We start from the raw sequence: 22,528 nt of genomic DNA, 5'->3' as shown, positions 1-22,528 counted from the left end.
TCATAACATTCCTAAGCTGTTTAAATGTTTTCTATTTACATACTTCAAATGCTGGAGATCACAACATTAAATCGAAATGAACCTTTTAGTATCAACTACTTTACCATAACGTAACCCTATAATGATTATGCTGTGTTGGAAACAGGGCTGGGCTAACATTTTGCTAAATCAAGTGTAATCAGCCCATCAGAATTAAATAGTCTCTATTGGAAAAAATAACAAAATACCTCTCTAAACTTACATTTAAGTAAAGTCCACCTGAAAGACCTTTCTTTCTGCGAAGATGTCATTGAATGCCAATACTTCAAGGTTATATCATCATGAGGTTCATAACATCTAATTAATATCCGCAACAGAGACCTTAGACATCACGTCGGCGCTCATGAAAAATTTCGTCGGTAAATATTAAATATAGTACAAGGCTACCACAAAGTGAAAAAAAAAAAAAAAAAAAAAAAATACAAAAACAAAAAAAACCGACGGAAGCTTCTGAATGCAGGTTTTGGTTTGAAACACGCAAACGAAAACCAGCAGAATTTTCCCCAAAACATTCTTGCCAAATAGTCTCCGAGGTTAAATTAATTTTTTTTTTAAATTGCAGATGGGCTTCGATTACAAATTATTGTCTCATACGAGGATTTATAAGTAAGTTGTTTCAAGTAGCCGATTAATATTTCTAGACTCGGGTGTGGTTGCAGATATACAGGTAATTATATTCAGCGAGAAAAAATAGATATATTTCAGATAGAAAGTGCGGACCAAAAACTACCATAAAATTTTTTTTCCATACAATTGAGACATAGAGGTAAATTTTGTCATGCGTGAAATGCTTTTTAATTTACAGATTTCCTTCTTCAATGTTAGTTGGATGGTCCACTATAGACATTCGAATGATTGTCGCAAAAGACAGAAATTAGAGAGCTTAAGCACTAGACGTTCTTGAGGTCACGAACGCCTACCTGAGGTCATTAGAGGAACTATGTACATACTGCGCATGTCATGACGTTCGCGTGGTCACGTCGCAGACGCCAGAACGCCACTTTTCAGGTTGAAGGTAGGAAGCCACAAAAATATGCTGTTATTTTGTTTATAGGAGATAAATTATTGACTCAAAACCATAAAAAGCTCTTCTGCTTTTCATTAAGTGATTAAAAAACGTTTTCGTAGCGCGTAAAGTGGTTTTTGCTTAATCGATAGATTAAACGGGATTCGACAATGGCAGACAATCTTCTCGCCAAGTCTGGGTGAGTTAAGTCATTTGATTTCATGTCCATTTGAATCATCACATGAAGAACTAAGATTTTTTTAAACCGGGTTAAAGCTTATCACAAGTTACTTTGAGCGATGATTTAGAATTAAGACACTTAAGCGACATTTAGATACAATAACAAAGGGCAAAATGAGATAGATGATTGTCTTTCTGCATCGGTTGTATTTTGTAACTGCACATTGTATATCGTATGCGTGTCTGCTAGGTATTGAGCAACCGACTACAAACATAAGAATAACAAATCTCGTTCTGGTTAACGAATTTAGAAAAAGAGAAATGGTCCTTTAGGCATCCAGATCATGCACTGAAAACTTCATGCTCGCTCGTTTTTTCGAATTGTTTACACAACTATGAAATGGTAAATTTCAAGTCGCCTAATAAATATGAAAGACGAGTTATACATTCTGTCAAGAGAGTGGGGTAAAGAAACTTATTCCCATGCTCATTAAGGTCATATCTCTAGCATCTTTTAGCAAAGACATGTTAACACGGGTAGAAGTCCGTGTCTGAAAAAACGTCAACTGCTTAACCTTCCTATTTCGCGCCAAGAACGAAGGCCTCGATCCAGTCTTACGCGGCTTCTCTGCCGTTCGTGTTGTCAAGAACGTCTGGTGCTTAAGCTCTCTATTTACAGCCATGACGAAGTGAATAGCATGAGTAAATCGAAAGAACAGACGGCCATGAGTTTAAATAACGAATAGTGATTTTCCCTCAGTTGCGAGTTGAGTAATTTATCCTATTGATTGTTATGGAGTGTTGTCGACAACTCATCTCTACGTCTTGCCTACATAATTAATATTTTTCCGGCGTTTATAGCGCTGTATTAAAATCTTTACTGAAGCAATCAATTTCTCAGCAGTGCGTCGAATCTCTGTAACCGACCAATAAATTTTTTATTTTTTTTATTTTTTTTTTTATCCGGACTGGACGGGGTAATTATGTCAGACGAGCAAAATTTGTGGATATTTGGTTATGGTTCTTTGATATGGAAGGTAAACTTTCCATTTTTGAGGAAACTTACTGGATTCATCAAAGGATACGAGCGAAGATTCTACCAGGGAAGCAGTGATCACAGAGGTGTTCCAGAGAAGCCTGGAAGAGTCGTTACACTTCTGGAAAATGCCGAGGAAAAAGTTTGGGGAATTGCCTATGAAATTGCAGCAAAGGATATACCCAGTGTGATTGACTACCTTGACTTCCGAGAGAAGAATGGCTACAAGGCAACATGGGTAACATTTCATCCTCAAGATACTTGCCATGATCCTTTTGAAACAAAGCTTTACATTGCAACACCTCAGAATGAATTTTATCTTGGACCTGCACCATTAACAGAGATTGCAAACCAAATTTTGCATTCCAAGGGCCCTAGTGGAACAAACTATGACTACCTACTCAACTTAGCTCAAGGCCTTCGAGATATTTGTTCAGATGTAAAGGATGATCATATATTTCAACTAGAAGTCTTAGTGAGGAAGGGTTTATCCAATACCGCCTCTAGTTGCCCTTTATCTTAATAAATTCTTCACAGTCACCTAAATTTTTGCAAGCCTGGCTCATACATTCCAAAATTGACCTTAATCCCAAAAGATTTATCATGAAGTTTATATTTGAACATTAGAAACCCACTCATGTGAAATTCCAGATTCTTTTGAGCCACATGTAATGATTGAAAACTTACGTAAGTTTTGAAAAGAATGTTCCCTAAATGCGTATTAAGTATTTCATTCTTACATAGAGTCAAATGAACATTATTTTACCCTCTTGTTGCTTGGTATGTTAATGTGTTTAAAATAGAAAGGAAAACTGAGACTTCCAGTGTCATTCCCAACTGGAATCAAAGAACTATACTTAGTGACAGTTTAAGGTATTCAAGAACTTTAACAAGTTTGTTAACCCTTTACATGCTCTGCTATATTTTATTATCCAACTGACTGCTTAGTAGAGTGCAAATAATATTGATAATTATTGTTATTTACAGTATTTACAATAATAATTAATTACAATATTTACAATAAAAATAATTAATTGCAATTATAATAACGAACTGATTTGTAACATGAACGATTTTTGATGTTAATTGTTGTTTGCATATAGTAATTAAGTAATATACAAGTAATATGAAAGTATATAGTTATTAAGTTATTTATTTAGTTTTTACTATTTTTAATATTGATGCTGAAAAGCCCTTTTCAGGGATGCTCAATAAAGTGTTTAAATTTAAAGTTTAAAGGTACATAGAGCTTCAGAACGGATTAGAGTGAGGCAAGCTTAAGAAAAGGTTGGAAAATAAAGTGATTTCTGGCTTGAGTCATGAAAATATTAAAAAAAAACACATAATGACTCTACGAAGACTTTATTTCTCATTCATTATACTATTTATTAATCGTTTGCATTCATGTTCAGTTCAAATTTACCAAGTTCACAATGGCAAAAATCGCCAACAATTTCCATCAATGCTACTTCACTTTTGCTACATTTTCATCATCCTAGTAAAAAACAAAGAAAAAAACAGAAAGATCAATTATCTTACAGGTTAACAATGTCTCTTAAAAAAATAGGTAATCTGAGATTGCATGTGGCTACTGATATTGCACAATTTTTTCTTGCATTAAAAATAGACATAGGTCAACATTGGCCTTTTTCACACTAGAGACGGATAATCCGTCTCAGACGGATTATCCGTCTTAGTGTGAAAACGGGACGGTGTTTATTTTGGACGGATAGTCCGTCTAATTTTATCCGTCCGATTATCCGTCTATATAGACGGATTTTGAAGACGAATTATGCGTCTAAGACGGATAATTCGTCTTGAATTCACATTAGGACGGATAAAGTCATCTCATTTTGCCCTGAAAAGCCTGGAACTAGAAAGAACGCACTGAGTTCTGGGAAGGAAAACATGGCGTCTAAAGTGACGAAAAGGAAAGCAGGAAAGAAACTAAAAAAGAACACGTGGAAGGAGAATGAAGTCTTCCTTTTTGCCACCGTTTTGTCTTCTTTGGAGGAGAGAGACAAACCCTGGGCATTTATTCTAGAAACTTTAGCCCTGAAGAAGACTGCAAACGAACGTATTTTTATTAAGATACTGGAGGAGTTTGATGATGTATTGGCGAAAGAAGGTAAAGAGAAAGACGAGAACTACCAGTTTACTGTGGCACAACTTAGAGCAAAGTACAAGTGGTTAAAAAAGGAATGGAGGAGGATAAACACGCTGCCATTGTGGAATTGTAACCGTGCCTAAGAAAAAACCCGTGTTCTATCCGTCTAATGTGAATTCAAGACGGAAGATATTCAACAGTTGATCTGTCTCGAATTCAGAACAAGACGGAAAATGGAGCAGACGGATCATCCGTCTCTAGTGTGAAAACGGCCATTGAGTCAATATCGGAATTCTATTTTGGTTTACCATCACTAATTCACTTATCCTCGCAGTAACGAACTGAGTTCGCCTCCTATTAAATAGAGGGCAGTAGCGACAAAAATGGGACACTAATATCTCAAATCAAAAATTAGACACTACTGTCTAAAACAAAAACTCAAACGGTAGTTTCTAAAATCAGAATCGGACAATAGTGTCCAAAATCCAAGATCGGATACTGGTGTCCAAAATCCATAATCGGACTCTAGTGTCCAAATCCAAAATCGGACACCATTCAGCTCAAAATCTAAATCGGACACTAGAGTAAATCCAATATAGGACACCATCGTCCAAAATCCACAATAGGACATTAGTGTCTAAAAACTTAAAACCGGACACACAGAATCAGACTGCTCCGTTTTAAAACTTATCTACGCTGTATCAGTCTTGCCTCTATATTTATATTCGTTATTTTGGGCCGATTAGATCGCTGCTGATCCAACGTACAAGAGTAGGATTATCGTCCACGGTTGCTTGCTGAACATTTCACAGTTAAAAGGGTTTGTGCCTAATCAAGCCCAAAATTGATACGTGACGCATGGATTTATGAGAAAGGTAAGAGAAGGTGATATTTGAAATTTTCTGTGTAAAAAAACTGTTTAAAGTACACGTGACGCGTGAATTTTTCTGATATTTGTGCATGAAACGGAGTCAGGAACCACCCCGTCCCTTCCCTCACCATCTCCTACTTATCAGCTTCCATTTTAACAGAGTACTGAAAAGTTTAATGGCAGAAGTTTACATTTCTGAAGAATTAGCCCAGATAACTCTAGCTTTTTTCAGCATACCAACCTGTTGAAATTGATAGACAAAATTGGTCAAATCACGTCCAACTGCATGTCCGTTTTGATCATTGAATACCCAACAGTTACCGCTTTTTCCATATTTGGAGTACATTGTCCCAGCATCCTCTCCGCCGAAGCACTCTCCGTAGAACTGAACACTAAAGTATTCATACCCTTTGTCAAAAGCCACCTGTGCGCACTGGTTTACCGTCAGATTCATTCTTGTCCAAATAATCTGTGATCGGAAATTAGCGTAATCTACGGGCAGAGCACGATCATCATATTTGTCATGGTAACATCCAATTGGTTGAATGCTTGGAAGAGGCTCTGCAGAAGATAGTTTTCGAACGCGTTAGTAAGTGTCGATGTCTCTGTAAACGTAACAAAGAAATATCTCCGTGGTATGTTACTAATAAGTATTAACAAAGATTGTATTTCTCAAGAACCCAAGAAACATATTTCAACGTATTCAGTCGCAGAGTGCGACCTCTAAAACGAACGAGTTTACAAAGTCAAGGGGCTCCTGACCTAGAATGCAGTGCCACAGCTTTCACCACTAATTTTTCCCAGTTTCCCGATTTAGCTCATTCTGCAACTAATCTTTACTGTCATAGCAGACTAAGATATTCCATTAAAGCTTACCTAGCGTGTACACAAACATGCTGTTTCCCATGCCAATACCATCTTTACACTTCGATCCATCAGTTCCACCGACGTAATATCTGTCAGTAGTGTCTGGTCCAGATAGACATAGGCCACTTTGACCCATGGCAAAAAGCTTGTAATCTTTTTCATGAGCCAATCTCGCGCACTTCTTGACAACTGCATTTGTGTTGTCCCATTCAATTTCATCGGTAAAATCATGGAGTACTTCTTGAAGATTATCAGCACCGTAGAAACATGCCACTTGAATTTCCGGAGGAGCTTTCAGGAAGAAGAAAATAAAGAAGAAAATAAAGAACAACATTAACGGCTGTCTTTAAAAAGATTATGCCTCGACAAAAGTCTCAATATCCTGATTTGAAATTCGGTTTAATCATCTCTATCATTACTCATCCTTGTTCATTCGTGGGTAAAGATCAACTATACTGAAGTACCATTTTGTACTGATTTCTTACGAGATTAACCCCTTACACCCAGGATCTCAACAGCAATTCTTTTTACTGTCTCCCATACAATTCTTATGATGTTAGATTGACGAATTTGGTATTGGAACTCATCTGCTTGATTTTGTGCTGATATTGCAAGGAGAAATTCTGAATGAAAGGTTAAGGTAGCTTTTTGAGATAAATTTCAGTATCTGAACAACTGCGCATCTACCCCGGCCCTCCCCTAACCTAACCCAACAATAGGCTAGGGGGTTACTGTTGGGTTAGGGGAGGGGTGGTAGCGCAGTTGCTTAGACATATATCCTATTATTTGTAAATACCATCCGAACATCTTTACGAAACCACAACCAGAACAAAGCGACAACAAAAACATTCAACACTTTTTACAGCCAGCTCTTTCTTTATTTACGTAACGTAGTGTTTAGCAAATGATACCAGAAGAAATGATTTCTTCACTTACGATCGCAGTGTTTGTCTGTGTTGCAAACAGCCTCAGTGACTGGTTTCATGGCATGACGACATAGTTCTCTAGCAGCTGGTACGATATGACCAGCCTCGTCTGTCCGTATGCACTCAAGCTCCCTTGTCATGAAACCCCCGCCACATGTTCTGGAACACTTAGAAACACCAAAACCATTTCATTTAAGCTGTACTTTGTTGAATTCCAATAAGGAAAAAAAATTAAAGCAGTCACTAACAAATTTTAAATCAAAAGGTCATTTTGAGGATTTAACGAAAATTTCTACCACCAGTGAAGGTTTCCATCAAATGAATATATATCTGTTTTTACCTCAGACCAAGGTAGACCCTTCCATTCTGCCGGACATGGCATTTCGTTGCACTGCTGGACGAGAGTAATCTTTGGTTTGGCACTCTTATCACACAGCACGTCGCTGACTTTCTCAAAATGAAATTCACTAAATTGCCTTCGACAGTAGACAAGTCGAGAATGACTCCCTTTTCCACAGGTTTTGGAGCACTCGTTCCAATCTGTTTGATGCCACCTTAGAATGGAAAGAATTTGATTATGATTATCAGGACTTACATGCGACAGATTGAGCCACAGTTAGGGTTGTAATATGTAAAATATATGCCACTATAACTGACCTAAAGCGCAGGAAAACGCGAGAAACTAAGTCAGCTCTTAGTTTCACGGGCATCTGGTCGAGAGGGTCCAGCGAGGTCTTTGCGAAACCAATTAGAGATGACGAAAACTGACTAAAAAAAATTGAAGTTATCTGTCTTTCATCGTGACATTACAGGGCACACTTACGCTGTCGAGCAGCTATTCTGAGTTTTGCAGACGATGTGTGACGCAGGCTTTACTACGTCGGAACAGGAATGCACTGATGCAGGAGTACCATCATCAGATCGAACGCAACTGAGATCTCGAGTTCTGACACCTAAAGTTCAGCACAAAATTGTCATCAAATGTTAGTTTAGTTTCAATTTCCTATAAGTCCTCTTGCTTGGCCAGTAATTAGCAGGACGAGGTGAATGAAATCCAACGCACCCCAAATTGCTTGAATACTCAAATAAACTAAGAGTCAGAGACACCAGAAAACATTACCTTGGCCACAAGTCATTGAACAAGCAGACCACTTCCCAATGACCCACTTTGAATAGACTCTCTGAGAAGTTTCGTTTGATAATAATGGTCTGTAGTATTGAAAATCCACTCTTTGATTTTTTTCAGATAGAAAAACAAACTAGAAAATGAAACAAAATAAAAGACCAAAATCCACCAATATCTGCTGTATGTATTCTGACATGATAGGTAATTGAGAAAATATCAGGCGATACTCAATAATAAAACTAAACGGTGAAGTACTTTCTTTTTGGTACATGAGGAGACCTATGATACAACGGTTTTAACGCCATACAATTATAGTGGAAACTGTCAAAATCCATGCAAATTCGAGTGTCACCGGTAAATCTAGCGGGCGTATTCAGGGTTGATTTCGCTTTTGTCTCGAGCAGGGGCCTTCAAGTGGAGCGTGGGCCCATTTCCCGAACAGTGGCTAACAAAATTTTTGAAAATTATCTTTGTACAGTAGAACACCAAATGACGATGATCTTGCACAAAAACACCTTATGCTTTACAAACGTCAAGTTTGATAATCATATGTAGGAAATATATGAAGAGTTTCTGATTACTCTTCTGTTCGACTGGTTTCTTTAATCAACATGTAAAATCGCCGATTGAAACATTTATTTTCTTACCACAATTTCAAAGGGAATTTTCGTGGGTCCAGCTATAAATATAGAATCTTCATGTTTATTCCGTTCACTTTTGTATTCAATTTTTGTTCCATTGTAATAAACAGTTTGACTCCGGGAAGGGAGATTTATTATGTATTCACCGCTATGAGAATCTTTAACACCTGACGAGGACAGGAACAAAAATAAATGCTTTTGTTAGATATATAGCAAAACTCATAAATATTTACAGTTAATCGGTGGTATAATTGGCTCCTTTCAAGGACAAACTCGGCTACAAAATAAATTGTGAAAGATTGTAATAAACAAGCTCCTTCAGAGGCGGATCCAGGAATTTTTCATTCGGGGGGGGGGGGGGGGATCCAAACTTTGGTTCAGAAAGGACTGTTGGACTCCTTGAGGCAAATTACTTCTCCCCCACACCCCCTCCCACCAGTCGAGGTTGCACGTTATAATTCCTAGGCCGCTTACCGTTTATTTGGATTCATTAAAAAAAATCAGCCAGTTAAAGTGATATACGATTCTGTCTCAAAGTTGTAAGCGTCAGGTTTGATAGGGGGGGGGGGGTCCGGACCCCCCGGACCCTCCCCCTGGATCCGCCACTGTTCTTTTACTTCTATAAATTCAGCTGCTTAGCCAGCAGGTTGAGACGAGTTTTGTATCAATCAGGATGAATAGTTGCTAATAGTTACACTAACTTTTTGTTTCGGTGTTGCGAAAGCGCCTTTAGTACTAGTTTTGCGTTTTATGTTGCTTTGTTTATGTTTTTGTGGATTTTAGAGACGGCCAATACCAATGGAGAAAAAGAGACCCTGCGCTGGTGTAAAATGAAAAAAATCAGTTACCGAGAAAATGAAAGTCAACTATTGCTACAGGAAGAACCTTAGAGAAAGACGTTATTCGTCTAGACATGAGCGTGCATGGGACAAAGAAAACATTCCAATGAGGAATCAAACCTCAGACCTTCTGATTTCGTGCTCTGATGATCTGATGCTCTGATGCTCTGATGCTCTGATGCTCTGATGCTATGACGCTCTGACGCTCTGACGCTCTGACGCTCTGACGCTCTGACGCTCTGATGCTCTGATGCTCTGATGCTCTGATGTTCTACCATTGAGCCACAGAGACCGTCTGGAGAGCAAGACCCATTACGAAGTTCATATATGACAACGCCGCGTCCTGCATACTGCTAGGGTCGGCAATGTCCATAGCGTCATGTTTTGTAAATAGAGTAAGAAAGATGGTAAGTTTGCTCATGATCAGTGGTAGAGCATCGGAGCGCGGAATCCGAAGGTCTGAGGTCCAATTCTTTATGATTTCTCAGAAGTTTTTCCTTGTCCCACGCTCGAGTAACAAGACGAAAAACATTTTTCACTATTTCTTTACCGAGCTCAAGACTTACCACACCTTTCTTACTCTATTTACAAGGAAGAACCTTGTCAGTAAAATACAACAACAACAAAGGATACAACATTAAGAACATACGCAACATGTTGTGGTCTTTTCCAATCCACTTGAACATGGCATTTGTTGTCCCTAGAGGTAACACGCGAATGGTGTCTTCTTTTCCATAACCTGACAGACAAGCGAACATTTGGTAGTCGGTAAACTGAGGTAACTTTCTGCGTTAAAAAGATGAGCGGATTGCTATCGTCTTGCCTAAGAGTAGAGGTTCCCACAGGGAGTCGACCTTTGACGTCGGTTCCCTGTGTTTAGCGACCAGTCACTTACGTCATTGGTCGGTCTGCCAAATTCTCAGGAACAAACGCTTTTGTTCTGTAAATCACTTTGCAGACGTCCTATAAGTCAGTGCACTAGTGTCTCCGCTAAAATGGCTTCGCCAACGTCACATTATCCTCTTACCGTATTCCCTGTGATCTTTTGTGTACGTAGAATTCACCAAAACGCACGTGTCTCCTATGCCACCACAAATTCCACAGCGATCTTTTCTTGCTCCAGACTCGATTCCGTGGTCGCAGCTAACAGCCTCGGAGAAGAGCAGAAGCCAATTTCATAAGCAAGTCACAAGTAGACATGACATGCCGTGACATGACATGACATGTTCATGAAATGTCATGAATGGTATCAAGCATAATCAATTTTAGTGAACTGAGCTTTTTAATTAAAAAAGCCATACGTACTTATACAAATGTAATTTCCAAAAGAAAGACTCGATTTCTGTGCTGTTGACCCAGGATTAGAATCGATAAGGCACGTATATTGCTTCTTCCTTTAAAAACACATACTCGTGCATAATTTTTAAATTCAGGCCTTATTGTCGCTATTGCTCAAATAGCGTCCATTACCGTGAAGATCGCTTTGATATTCATTTCTTAACCCATGGTTCACTTACATGATTTTCATATATTCCCAGTTGTTTATTTATCATTTCACGTGCATGTTTATTTAAAACCATCATGATAATAACCAGCTCCCAGTTGGCTTGTTAGCTCAGTTGGTAGAGCACTGCATCGGTATCACCGAGGTCATGGGCTCAACTTCCCGTAGAGGCAATGGTTTTTTTTTAAGGCCCTATTCTAGTTCGCTACTACACAAGTAGTGTTCACTACCGCGAAGATCACTTTGATATTCATATTCACATACTGATTGGTCTTTCAAGGAGCACTCATAAAAACACCGTTTACTTATATTAAGAAAATGAGTTCTATAACCAAACCGCGAAAAAACGTTTAATGCGCAATTGAACAATTGCTTTTTTTCCGGGTATTTCACAGAAACGTGGCTGAAAACGACTTACTCGACATTTTCCTTCGATACAGACATCACGATTTTCAGGATGATTAGAGCATCGTGTTCCATCAGCCACTGAACCATAAAGTCTTAGTATCCACCCCTCAATGCAGGCAAGCCTACAAGGATCTACACAAATATAAAAATAAACAAAACTGGTATGCAGCGAGAAGCATGAAAATGGCCGTAAAAAGGGATAAAAAACATTTACAGAGTTAGTCTTTTCAGTCGTCCTCTTTGTGAAGATTCTCAAAGTGCAAATTAAAAGTCGAGGTGTAAAATCAAGTGGCAAGCCATAATAAGATATTTTGAAACTTTATATCTCGATGAAACTAACTTGTTTTTAATTTAAGAAACATTGCAATTCTTTCTCCAATCCCAGTCACATCTTACCTAGAACAAGATCTGAAAGCGAGCTTTGCAATAATGAACACTACTTAGCAAGTAGTGAAAATAAGGCCTGGAAAAAAATTTTTTTAGGCCTTATTTTCACTACTACATAAGTAGTAATCATTACTGCCAGGATTGCATACACATATTTCTTAAAACCGCAGTACACATGTATAATTTTCATTTATTCAAATTCATTGATTCATGAGAAAAAAGTTAATGAAATAAAAGGTTTGATTTAAACTTTACTTGAAATGTAATAAGCTCTCCTTTTCGGATGTATATTCATGCACTGTTGATCTCGATAAGAAGGCAAAGGACATTCAACCTACAGACAATAAGAACTTGAAGTTATTTCATCACAGTGTTTTCTAATTGTGCACTGATTTGGACGGAAAATCGTATACTTCTCAACAAGTGCTTTTTATTTTCTTAACAGACAGATGCAATTACCGACTGTAGAAGTATTATCCGCCACATGTTCTACATTGCTCGTAGAGTTTAACCCTCTAACTCTCTTAGGTGACCAAGATAGAATTTCTCCTTACAATAGCAATGCAATATCAGGTTCATATCAAGGAGAAAAGTGATGAGAATATAGAAAATTAGTATAATTTCAGAGCTGAGGAAAGAGTTTCCAGCAATGTAATTGGTCGAGCGGTTCCTTAAATGACGCTATATAAACCGCTCCACGCGGTTTATAAAATATTAAAATAAAATGTTAATAAATGTTACTAAAATGTTATGATTTTAGAAATTTCTCTGTTATTCAGCTCTGAAATAATACTAAAGCAATTATTCGCCTCAGGTTCGGTGAATATTGTCGAATAATCCCCTAGACTTCGTCTCGGGGATTATTCGACGATATTCACCTCACCTTCAGCGAATAATTGTTAAATATAAATGTAGGGATTATGTCGATTAATTGACGATCCGATAAAAAATTTTCTAAGGTAGCGTCAAGAATTGTACGGCCGACAGCAAGGAAAATTATTCAAGAGATCTTGGGTGTGAAAGAGTCCGGCAACCTGTAACACGCGTGTCTTTCCAGAAATTTCTCTTAGGGTCTAGGAACCTTTCTTTCTCATGCTCATTGCAAATCAATATTTTCATTGGTCTTTACAGAGTTATACAAAGCGAGTGAAAGACTTTGCATGGCACGCGAGTCTTTCCAGAAGCTTCTCCTAGAGTCTGGGAACCTTTCTTTCTCATGCTCGTCGCAAATCAATATTTTCATCTGTCTTTACAGAGATAATTATATAATGCATAGCATCTTTATTATTACAGAACATGAGATTAGCCTCAGTTTAAGATTTCTTGTACAAAATTAGAGTTGTTATGATCGAAACAAACCTGCCAGTTGCATATTTTCCATTTCCCTCTTGCAGATCCTGGGCAATTCTCACCCCCATTTTCAGGTCTGCAAAGAAGATTATGTTAATTTTCAAAAAGCCGCGTCAGGTCAGTCAGTCAGTCTAACATTCCTTCTATCATTCAGTCCGTTGTCAAGCAATCATTCAGTCAATCATTAAGTTTGTCAGTCAGTCAGTTAGTAAGTCAGTCGTGGTCATTCAGTTGGCTGCACCACGAACGCGCTCAGTGTACTATGGAAGCTTATGGACCAGAAGGCAAACGATTCTCCTGTTCAACAAATTTGCTGCGTCAACAAGGCTACAGTTATAACTTATCTTTTTATTGAAAGCCGTGATGCTGAAATGCATCGTTGAATAACATAGAGAATGGCACCACAAAATCTCGACTAAAACACGGAAAGGGAACGTTTTTTAACAGCTTCCTTTGAAAATGACTCAACTAGAAACAGGCGTAAATCGCTCACGGTGGATTAGTGCAGGCCCTTGTTCTGTGCTGTATTCCTCCTCCGCATGTCCGACTGCAAGGACTGTATTCAGACCACTCCCCCCATCCACCATCAACTCTGGGTAAACCATTGTCAACACAATTGCCCTTTATGCACCACTATGGGATAAAATGGAAGTAAGTTAAGGTATTTTTCAATTAGCATCCAGAGCTACACGGGATTGGCTGATTGTATTTTACTTCGTTCTAACAGATTGGTCCTACAACTCTCTCAACCAATGAGATGCAAAACTGATCGGAGTTGTTCATTGCTGTATTTAGGATATAAACAAATCAAAAATTCCAGCATTGCTATAAAATAACCGAGCCAACTTTGCATACAATCCTTAGCTATGATAGCTGAAAACGATTCACGTAGGGGTATGTTTTCAGTAGCAAATAGCTGATTTCACGTGGCTACTGAAAACATACCCCTACGTTAAAACAAAACAGTACAGTTTAGCAAGTATAGCAATTCTAATCCAGTAGTTTCATGACTTTCGTCTTTTTTATTTGTGTTATTGATTGAAACAAGAAAAACCTGGTGTACTGGCTAAAATAGCGACAGGAATACGTCGCTAGAAGTTCAAGTTCACTTTCATGTACATGTTACAAAGAAAGCATAACCCATAATTATATCGATGAAACCAAAGCCAGAGTTACTATTCAATAGAGTGCAGATCAAGTTGACATACATGACGTGGCCCACAGTTTGTACCGTCAGCTGGGGGAGCAAGTTTACTGTTGCAACTACCATATGATCTTTCACAGTACAAAGAGCCACAGTTTGTCTAAAATATAATGAATTAGATTAGCTTCGAAATAAAACTAGGGAACACTTCTTTTTCAAGCAATGGGTATACGTGAAAACCACCTTTATTTCAAACTCACTGACTGGTTGACCTTTGAACTTCTTTAGTTATTACATTTCAGTGTTTAAGTGTTAATATGTCTAAAACTAGGTATCTTATATTTGTATCGCGTCTTTTTGCTATATGGAAAAATTTAATTTAACTTAAAGGGCATTTAATTAGCTTGTTATGTTATGCCCTTCTCCATCTTCTCATTTGATTCTCATTTGTTGAAATGGAGGAAATAAAAAATACAATACGAATCGTTGTAGGAATCAATGAGTTAAATTCATCTTCTTGTACTATATTACCTCACTGTTTTAGTGTAATTATAAAGAAACAACTACAATTAAAAATGACTAAAATGAAACACGCATGATTCCCTGATTCCACAGGGAATCATGCGTGTTTCATTTTAGTCATTTTGAACTGTATTTCGCTCAACACTCATGTGTATTAAGCACTTTCCAACAGCATTTGCTACAATTTCCCACAATTAATAAAACAACTATTCACCTTTGTGTCTGTAGCCAGCGGTGGATGTTTACCTCGCAGCCTCGTGGCTTGGTAAATATCCACCACCAGCCACCTCCACTTCGGTGACTATTTGTTAAACATTCGGTTTATTTAAATTAAAGGAAGCTGTTGCTCAGTAAATTCATAGAATATTTATTTAAACCTTACCTTCTCAAATGAACAATGTCGCCATCCAACGCCGTAAAGAAATTCACACTGAGCATCTCCGTCAAACAAAACGCCAGGAAGGTTTCTGTCCGCCTTATCCGAGAGGTTAGATCCAGGCAGGAATATCCTTGGAGGGTCATCCAAGCATTTGGAGCCAGGTCCACTGTATAGAACACATTATGATGTATGAAATGCAGTGGTCCAATAAAAAAACCCCACATAATAGCGAATTTCGAATGAGTGCCCCAAAATCGAGACCAACGTGATAATTGAACGATGAAGTGCATTGGGGGAAAGGTATCAAACGAGCTAACGGGAACTCACTACGTAAGACTTGAGCTGTGATTCTCCCGAAATGACATCTTCCTTAGTCTTGTTGTGGCTTAGTGCATTTGACGTGAAATTTTCCTCTTATGTAGGTTTTACTGCTTTAATTATCTATATCATTCCTCACCTGAGAAACTCCTGAAGTACTTTTTGGCTGCATGGTGACCATTTCAAGGCACCTTGTCCTCCCGGCAGAGCAGGAGCCATGATGTTCACGCCAGCGGGGCAGTCGTCGCTCTCATCATGATCTACGCCGATACTGGTGATTGTAATTCAGAATAGAGAAAGATGTTATTCCATTTGTCACGACGGTGTAAGACAAAGAAAACCAGAAACATAAGATGATGGCACCTCGTTAGAGAAAAGGGCAGCTAATTAGTAAGCGTATAAAAGGATCTCTTGTTGCAACGTTTAGATCACCCCTGGTGAAGGCACTAGACAAGAGTGTCGAAACGTTGGGTCTATGAATTGTGATTTGTCCGGTTACATTCATTAAATCCGTAAACCAGAGTAGCATCAAACCATGTCTGAGTGCCTGGGGATGTTGAACCTTACTACCACTCGGTTACATAATGAATTCTCCTTTCGTTGAAGGGCCACAGCTATGCACGTGCATGTATTTTATTTGCATTTCTAGACAATATCTTTTTTAAACTTTCTGTCCGAATTAAAAGGAAAATATTTTTCAATCGGACGAACGTGATTAGGGAGACTGAAAGATCTCTGTAGTAACATGGACCATTATTAGGCTATATGTAACACATGTTCTGCATATTGCTCGGATCAGCAATGTCGTTAGTGCTGTTTGAGTAAATAAAATTACACTTCAGGTTTAGCGATGGAAAAGCTCCCTATGAGGTTTTCATTCTCATTATTTGAGTTTTTAATTTTGTCACACTACCAGAAATTAAAGGACCTGATATCAACCATTTCAAAAAAGGAATCTGCTACTGACAGTGCTCTCTCATTTTGCTTAATCTACTTTCAAGTCTTGGACTCAAGACTGGGCGATCTGATTTTTTTTTAAAAATGACTGATACCCATATCATCAACACACTTGTCAGATTAAAAAAAATATAACTCGCTCACTTGTGTCCAACTTCGTGTGCAATAATCCCGGCTGTTTGCAATCCACTATACGCATTTACATTGCCAGTGACCCTGCTCGCGCATACGCCTCCAAATACGGCTAAACCTATTAGAAAACAAGATAATTTAGTTTTATCGACTGAGTTGGTGTTGTAAATCGACCACCGTAAAGAATTTCAAAGCTGGTGCTTCGAGCGTTAGCCCTTCGTTAGAGCGACGAAGAAGGGCTATCGCACGCAGCACCACAGTTTTTTGTAAAAACCTACCCCTACCCCTACCCCTACCCCTACCCCTACCCCTACCTCTACCCTACCCCTACCCCCACCCCTACCCCTACCCCTACCCCTACCCTTACCCCTACCCCTACCCCTATAACTTATTGGGAAAAAACCAGCAGGTAAATTTCAGAACAAGACACATGCGTTCTTCTTGCCATCTAAATAGCTTTTGATTTGCAGATACCCGCATTTACAGGTTATTCATTTCGACGATGAATTTCGAAGTAAATGAAACAACAACAGAGAGGTAAAAAAAATCCTCTTACCTCCAAATCCTCCACTTTCCGTTGAAAACGAATCAGGAAAATATGAAATAGAAGAAAAACCAAACACGAACTCTAATTAAAACCCGGACTCATATAAGAAATGATGAAACTTTATAATTGATCGTTGTGAAAAGGGATGATTTTTTTGGTAAAACAAGATTTTTCCGATTTTCAAAGCATACTAGAAAAAAAAAAAACAAAAAAAAACCAGAATGCTGGAAAGGGAAAGAGGGCTGGAAAAATTAGTTCCAAAGACTTTATGACCCCAGGTTTCTCTCTAATGATACATGTACATAAAAGTCTAAACTAGCGGAGGTGATGATCATTTTAATTTCGTCATGATTTATTATTAACTCACTGGAAGGAAAGCCCCTGATAAAGGAGAGACAGAAGCAATAAAAGGGAGCAGTTAGCCAAGAGAGCTCGAACTGCTTCAGATTTCCTGTAGCAAAGAGGAAAAAAAAAGGGAACTCTAAGGTGGGTGATCAATATTTTTACATGGCTGCCGCCAAACTATGGAATGATCTTCCCCTTTTTATTAGATATATCTTCTATAAATCGTTTTAAAAAACCTCTTAAAACTGTAAAACCCACTTGTTTTGCATTGTAAATTTTTATTTTTTAGTTCTTATTAACCGAGCGGGAGGTCTGTATGGGAGAATCTGGACCGAGGTCGCCAGTACTGACCGAACGCAGTGAGATCTGTACCAGCCACCGAGGTCAAGATTCTCCCATACAGACCGACCTAGCTCGGTTAATAAGATGTTTATTATATGGCTGTGTCTTATATGCCAATTTTTTACATTCTTTGTACCTTTCTTTACTAGACCGGTCTAGATGCCGGTCTAGATGGGAAAATCTAGACCGCTTTCAATATTGATTTCAGCCAATCAGATTCGTGAATTCGGTAGTTCCCAGTCCTTGTGAGACATAGCCATATAATAAAATTAATTATTAACTGGAATTTGTATTTAGGATTTTAAATAGTAGTGAGTAAAAATTTCATGATTTCTAGAACATTTTAATGCGCAGATGAAAATGTCTCATTGATATCTGCCCAATAGAAGTTAATAAATTATTATTATTAACGTAACACTTACATATGGACGAGTGATGTAACGTCCCAAAACAAGGGATCGCTCTGATTGGCTGGTTTGATTCTGTCTGCCCATTGTCTGATCTTGTCCAATTTATCTTCCAATGAAGAACCCACGCTTACTCCCAGCTAAAAGATATTTTTGCCTCTTGAACAACTGCATCACACCAAATGCAGCTATTAAGTAAGTTTCCTTTATCATCTTGACGAGATGTAGCCTTTTATTATATTTTTGAACCATATATGGTGTTTGTATTTGCAATTGTAAAGTTTCATTTTCTTGGGATTCATAAAGTTTTTGAAGCTTTTTTCATTTATTTTGTATCTTAATATACAAGTAAAGTTTTAAGTTGGAGTTGGTCAGAATTACTGAGAAGTACTTTTAATGAAGCAACCCAAGAGCGCCTCTGATCATTGAACTGATGGCGCTGTACTGCATTATGAAAATAAATTTACCTCTTTGTTAGTAATAATGACAAGTCGGCTGACAATATAATTAATTTTAATTTTCCCGATAGAATTGTCGCGGAACATTCCAGAAACCTGTAGAGCATGAAAGTTAGAAAAGGATCAGCAATACGTGAAAAAAAAAAAAAAAAGATAGAAAATAGGTTCTTCTTTGCTGCTATACTGACAAGTATCTTGATAACTTTAGGAATGGTTTTTTAATTGACTTTTGTAGCAAAAGTTACTTTAAAGGCGCCAAAACAGGTGATTTATACTTTTAAGACAGCATCTTAGGGGCAGCCGGACCAAGGTGTTACCATAGACACGAGTTTGCGTGTTTGGGCTGGATGACCAGGTATATTCTTACGGCAAGGAAGGGAATTTTTCAAAGGGATACCTTAAGGAGTTTTGAGGGAGTGCTTTTGAAATGATGAAGAAACACGCCTGAGACATTTTGCGTCAAAGAAAAGCTTAGTTGCTTAGAGAAGCGGTTAAGTTACACTCACTATGTTAGCCAAAACTAACAAGAAGTGCGCTGTCTCCTTTCCATGTCTAGCCTCCACATTCTCATCTGCTACCAGCGCAGCCTGCAAGTACTTGTGGGCGAGAAGTTTAGTGTGGGTGGTTTTATTGACTTCGTCGTAATTCTTGCCTGAGTATGCGGAGTTTGAAGCAACTCCTGAAATATTTAGAACATAAAATACATGATAGACTAGAAAATGGCACAAGAGGGAAGCAGGAAAGGATTCCATTCACTGGAACCAGCACTCACAAGAACATTCAAACGGATTTTTGGAATGGAACTGCGTGCCCATTCACGAAACCATCTGCGAAAAAAGTTAGACTCACAATTATTATGACTTCAAAAAAGCCTTTGCTTCCTATCCCTCCCAAAAAATTAGATTCGAAAACTAAAGTTTTCAACAAATACACATTAAATATAACGAACTACTGTTGTTGACATGCCGGAGCCTAAAGAGCTCCGCATACCTGATGCACCAAGGCAGTGCATAGACGCTGATGATCTTCTGTAAACAAGGTGCAGCTTAGCGGCATTCCTGATAATCACATGTTTTGCCAGATGGTCAGGAAGTGGAGTAATGAAGAGTGTATCATTTGATAGTTTCATCATTCCTGTCTGCACGATGATATGGAGGTTTCAAAAAGGAAAGCAAAAGAAAGTTTATAATTGTTTATTGGATGCTTCGCGGTCTTCTATACATGAACATTACGATGAAACGAGAACAAAACAGAGTAGTAAGATGGTGATGGCTATTAATTGGTTCATTAACCAATGCAGTTACAGCATTTTTTTGCATGTAAGCGCTAAGTGGCATAATTGATTTAAGCTGGATTTATTGTTTGAATAATAATAATAATAATAATATTAATAATGATGATGATAGTAAAAACTTTGCATCTATTTAGACTGAAAAGACCATCCACAGCGAAACGCTGGACAATAAAAATGGCACAAAGAAAATAGAGAAGTTATAAAAAGAGGAGGCCTGTAATTCCTATGATTTATTTAAATGACCCTAATAAGATTTGTAGCACTGTAAATCTCTCGAAAAATTGTTTTCAATAAATAGACGAAGAAATGCTCCATAGGAATTGTCTGAGAATTGCCTATGCTTGTTGAATTATGTGAGCTGTATAGCGAGGCAAAAAGAAAAACATTAAAAAAGCTGTTATTATAATAATATTATTCCTTACTCAGTAACCACTCACCAGTCCTCTTGCATTGCTTAAAGCCACAAAAGAGTCTGGATCCGAAATTTCTCTTCCATGGAAAAATGAATTAGACTGAACAGGCATCCTTGTGACGTCACCGTTCTCGTGTCGTTTTTCAAGCTCCAGGCCAGGTTTTACCAACTGCGTGTTTCTTGTAAGTTTCAAATGAAGTATGTTCCCAAACGCATCGGTTTTATAGTACCAATCATGATTCCTCGCGTGAACATCGCGCTTGTGTCTCTCGTGGAGTATGTGTGTCACGAAGTCGCCATCTTGATTTGACTGATAAGGCGCGGTTACCTCATATTCAGGTACTGAGTTATAAAGTTGAACGTTAAAGAAATTGGTAGCGTTCTTCTACATCAAAACTTTGAGAAATTTACTGTCCGGAGGAGATTATTACTTGTTTGTTTGTTTTTTTTTGAACGCTCAAAACTTCTCTTTATTACAAGTTGATCTTCAAAGGCAATTAAATCATGTTATTATATACAAAAACCCATAAAGGAAACATTGGCCGGGTCATCCCTATCGGGGACGCTCCCTAAATAAAATATGAAATAAACTGAAGTAAAAATAGAATTGTAAGAATTAGCTTGAGTTCAGCTTATTTTTCCAAACTTCTTTACTTTACTTCGAAATCTTTGTATTAATGAATCAATGTCTTAGCAGTTTTAAAATGAAAGAGGACCCCTACCATCTGCAAAATTCTGGACGCCAAACAACCGCTCTATCTCCATATCTGTCATGTGATGATGAAGGGGCTAAGGAATGGAGGGAAAAGTTATAACATGCAATATCGGCTGAGGTAAATAAGAATAAACCTCTGAAGTCAGATACCATAGGAATTAGACCATTCTTTTGCGCTGCCATCTTTGTGTACGAATACTGAAGAGCATGCAGCTAGGTTGAAGTGTGGCACGTACAGTTCTTGCAATGAACAAAAGGCACTGGAAGAATACGGCGTACTTGAAGTGCTACTCAAAACTACATATTCAAGAGTAGCAAGGTATTTTTTCGAAGAGGCCTATGCCAAAAAAAGATTTTGCTTGTTCGTGTCATATATTTATAGCTTAAAGAAAATGGTGTAAGTATTGGTTTGTTTGGAAAAAAGATTTCATGTCGAGAACAGTAATATCAATATTACTCCAATTTTGAAGTACCTTTTTTCTTTGTTATATCGCTCTCATTATATAAATTTATTATCCATTTTTTCGGAGACGATTATGTGATACTGAAAGGATATCTTAATGAAGTATTCACGTTTCTAAATTAAGATACATTTTCGAAGATTTTAATCGAATTTTAATGAGGTAATTAACTCAGTTGCAAAACAACCGAACCATATGGGCTGAATATATATGAGAAAAGAAAAGTGCTATAACGACTAAATATTGACGGAAATCTGCAAGAATTTCTAGCTACTTTTATTCATAAAGAGATAATCATAAAGGTATCCAACATGCCTTACCTTTTTGCATTCGGTTAAAGCTGTACCTGCAAATATCTTTGAATATCACTTTTATTGATACTTGGTATGAAGATGTAGAAAATATTTTGAAAATATTGATTTCTTTGCATTTGTAACTGTACATTTTTTATTCCTCCATTTCAAAAATTACAAAGCTTTTGGATAAGAGAAGAGAGAAAGGAAATGGAGAAGGGCATAACATAGCGAGCTAACTAGATGCCCTTTAAGTTAAAATTACATTTTTTCACATGGTAAAACAAAAACGATACAGATATTAGTCTAAGAGAGAGAAAAAAGGAATCACATCTTAAACAACAGAAAAATAAATAATACAGGGTCTAAGAAAAAAGTAATTAATACTGAGAAAAGTAATAAAATAGTGATGCCAAACAATGTAACTTGTTATTTTCTATAGATGCAGCATTTTATAAAAACTTTCGTTTCACAGCTAGAGAACGAAGTTAAATAATTCACTACTTGGTGACTTG

The 22,528-nt window shown here is 37.7% G+C and overlaps 3 protein-coding genes and 1 long non-coding RNA gene across 5 annotated transcripts in view; 2 read left to right on the top strand and 2 right to left on the bottom strand.

Annotated features, from left to right (window-relative positions):
• Nucleotides 1-377, bottom strand: part of LOC111343458 (uncharacterized) — a 33,777-nt gene extending 33,400 nt beyond the window's left edge. Inside the window, exon 1 of the mRNA XM_088743974.1 lies at nucleotides 242-377. Within this exon, the coding sequence (XP_088600100.1) occupies nucleotides 242-243 (2 nt within the window). The 5' untranslated portion in view covers nucleotides 244-377. The remainder of the gene's footprint in view (nucleotides 1-241) is intronic.
• A 445-nt stretch (nucleotides 378-822) lies between these two features.
• LOC148718202 (uncharacterized) lies at nucleotides 823-16,750 on the top strand. 2 transcript variants are annotated; one of them, XR_015994936.1, is made up of 3 exons: nucleotides 823-1,244; nucleotides 5,115-5,243; nucleotides 9,583-11,567. It is a non-coding gene; the product is annotated as an uncharacterized LOC148718202 (long non-coding RNA). The 2 variants fall into 2 exon arrangements; XR_015994935.1 differs by lacking the exon at nucleotides 9,583-11,567 and adding an exon at nucleotides 15,755-16,750 and having other exon boundaries at nucleotides 824-1,244.
• Nucleotides 2,152-3,611, top strand: LOC148718203 (putative glutathione-specific gamma-glutamylcyclotransferase 2). The gene has a single exon (XM_088743976.1). The coding sequence runs from the start codon at nucleotides 2,209-2,211 to the stop codon at nucleotides 2,782-2,784; it is 576 nt and encodes a 191-aa protein (XP_088600102.1). The 5' UTR covers nucleotides 2,152-2,208; the 3' UTR covers nucleotides 2,785-3,611.
• Nucleotides 3,608-21,327, bottom strand: LOC111343456 (A disintegrin and metalloproteinase with thrombospondin motifs 16-like). Its single transcript, XM_088743977.1, has 25 exons — nucleotides 21,267-21,327; nucleotides 20,570-20,886; nucleotides 19,829-19,976; nucleotides 19,345-19,517; nucleotides 18,848-18,934; nucleotides 18,396-18,520; nucleotides 17,296-17,309; nucleotides 16,752-16,857; nucleotides 15,790-15,921; nucleotides 15,336-15,498; nucleotides 14,496-14,591; nucleotides 13,781-13,920; nucleotides 13,297-13,363; nucleotides 12,193-12,271; nucleotides 11,561-11,682; nucleotides 10,666-10,789; nucleotides 10,288-10,377; nucleotides 8,806-8,966; nucleotides 8,153-8,291; nucleotides 7,856-7,985; nucleotides 7,373-7,586; nucleotides 7,043-7,199; nucleotides 6,116-6,397; nucleotides 5,481-5,800; nucleotides 3,608-3,756 (listed from the first exon to the last, which is right to left on the bottom strand). Exons 1-25 carry the CDS (start codon nucleotides 21,316-21,318, stop codon nucleotides 3,727-3,729), a joined length of 3,468 nt encoding a protein of 1,155 aa, XP_088600103.1. The 5' UTR covers nucleotides 21,319-21,327; the 3' UTR covers nucleotides 3,608-3,726.
• Between the last annotated feature and the right edge of the window lie 1,201 nt (nucleotides 21,328-22,528).

The sequence above is a fragment of the Stylophora pistillata genome, chromosome 13, assembly GCF_964205215.1.
Source record: "Stylophora pistillata chromosome 13, jaStyPist1.2, whole genome shotgun sequence".
Classification (NCBI taxonomy): Eukaryota; Metazoa; Cnidaria; class Anthozoa; order Scleractinia; family Pocilloporidae; genus Stylophora; species Stylophora pistillata.
This window is presented reverse-complemented; position numbering and strand designations above follow the sequence as displayed.

Bases quoted from the DNA above. Each gene is read 5' to 3' on its own strand.
- LOC148718203 (XM_088743976.1), top strand. From the start codon at position 2,209: ATGTCAGACGAGCAAAATTTGTGGATATTTGGTTATGGTTCTTTGATA.
- LOC111343456 (XM_088743977.1), bottom strand. From the start codon at position 21,318: ATGACAGATATGGAGATAGAGCGGTTGTTTGGCGTCCAGAATTTTGCA. The intron at 18,935-19,344 runs GTGAGTGTAACT...CATGCTCTACAG, and splicing joins TGTTAGTTTTGGCTAACATA to GTTTCTGGAATGTTCCGCGA. The intron at 14,592-15,335 runs GTAAGGTTTAAA...ATTATATTTTAG, and splicing joins GACATTGTTCATTTGAGAAG to ACAAACTGTGGCTCTTTGTA.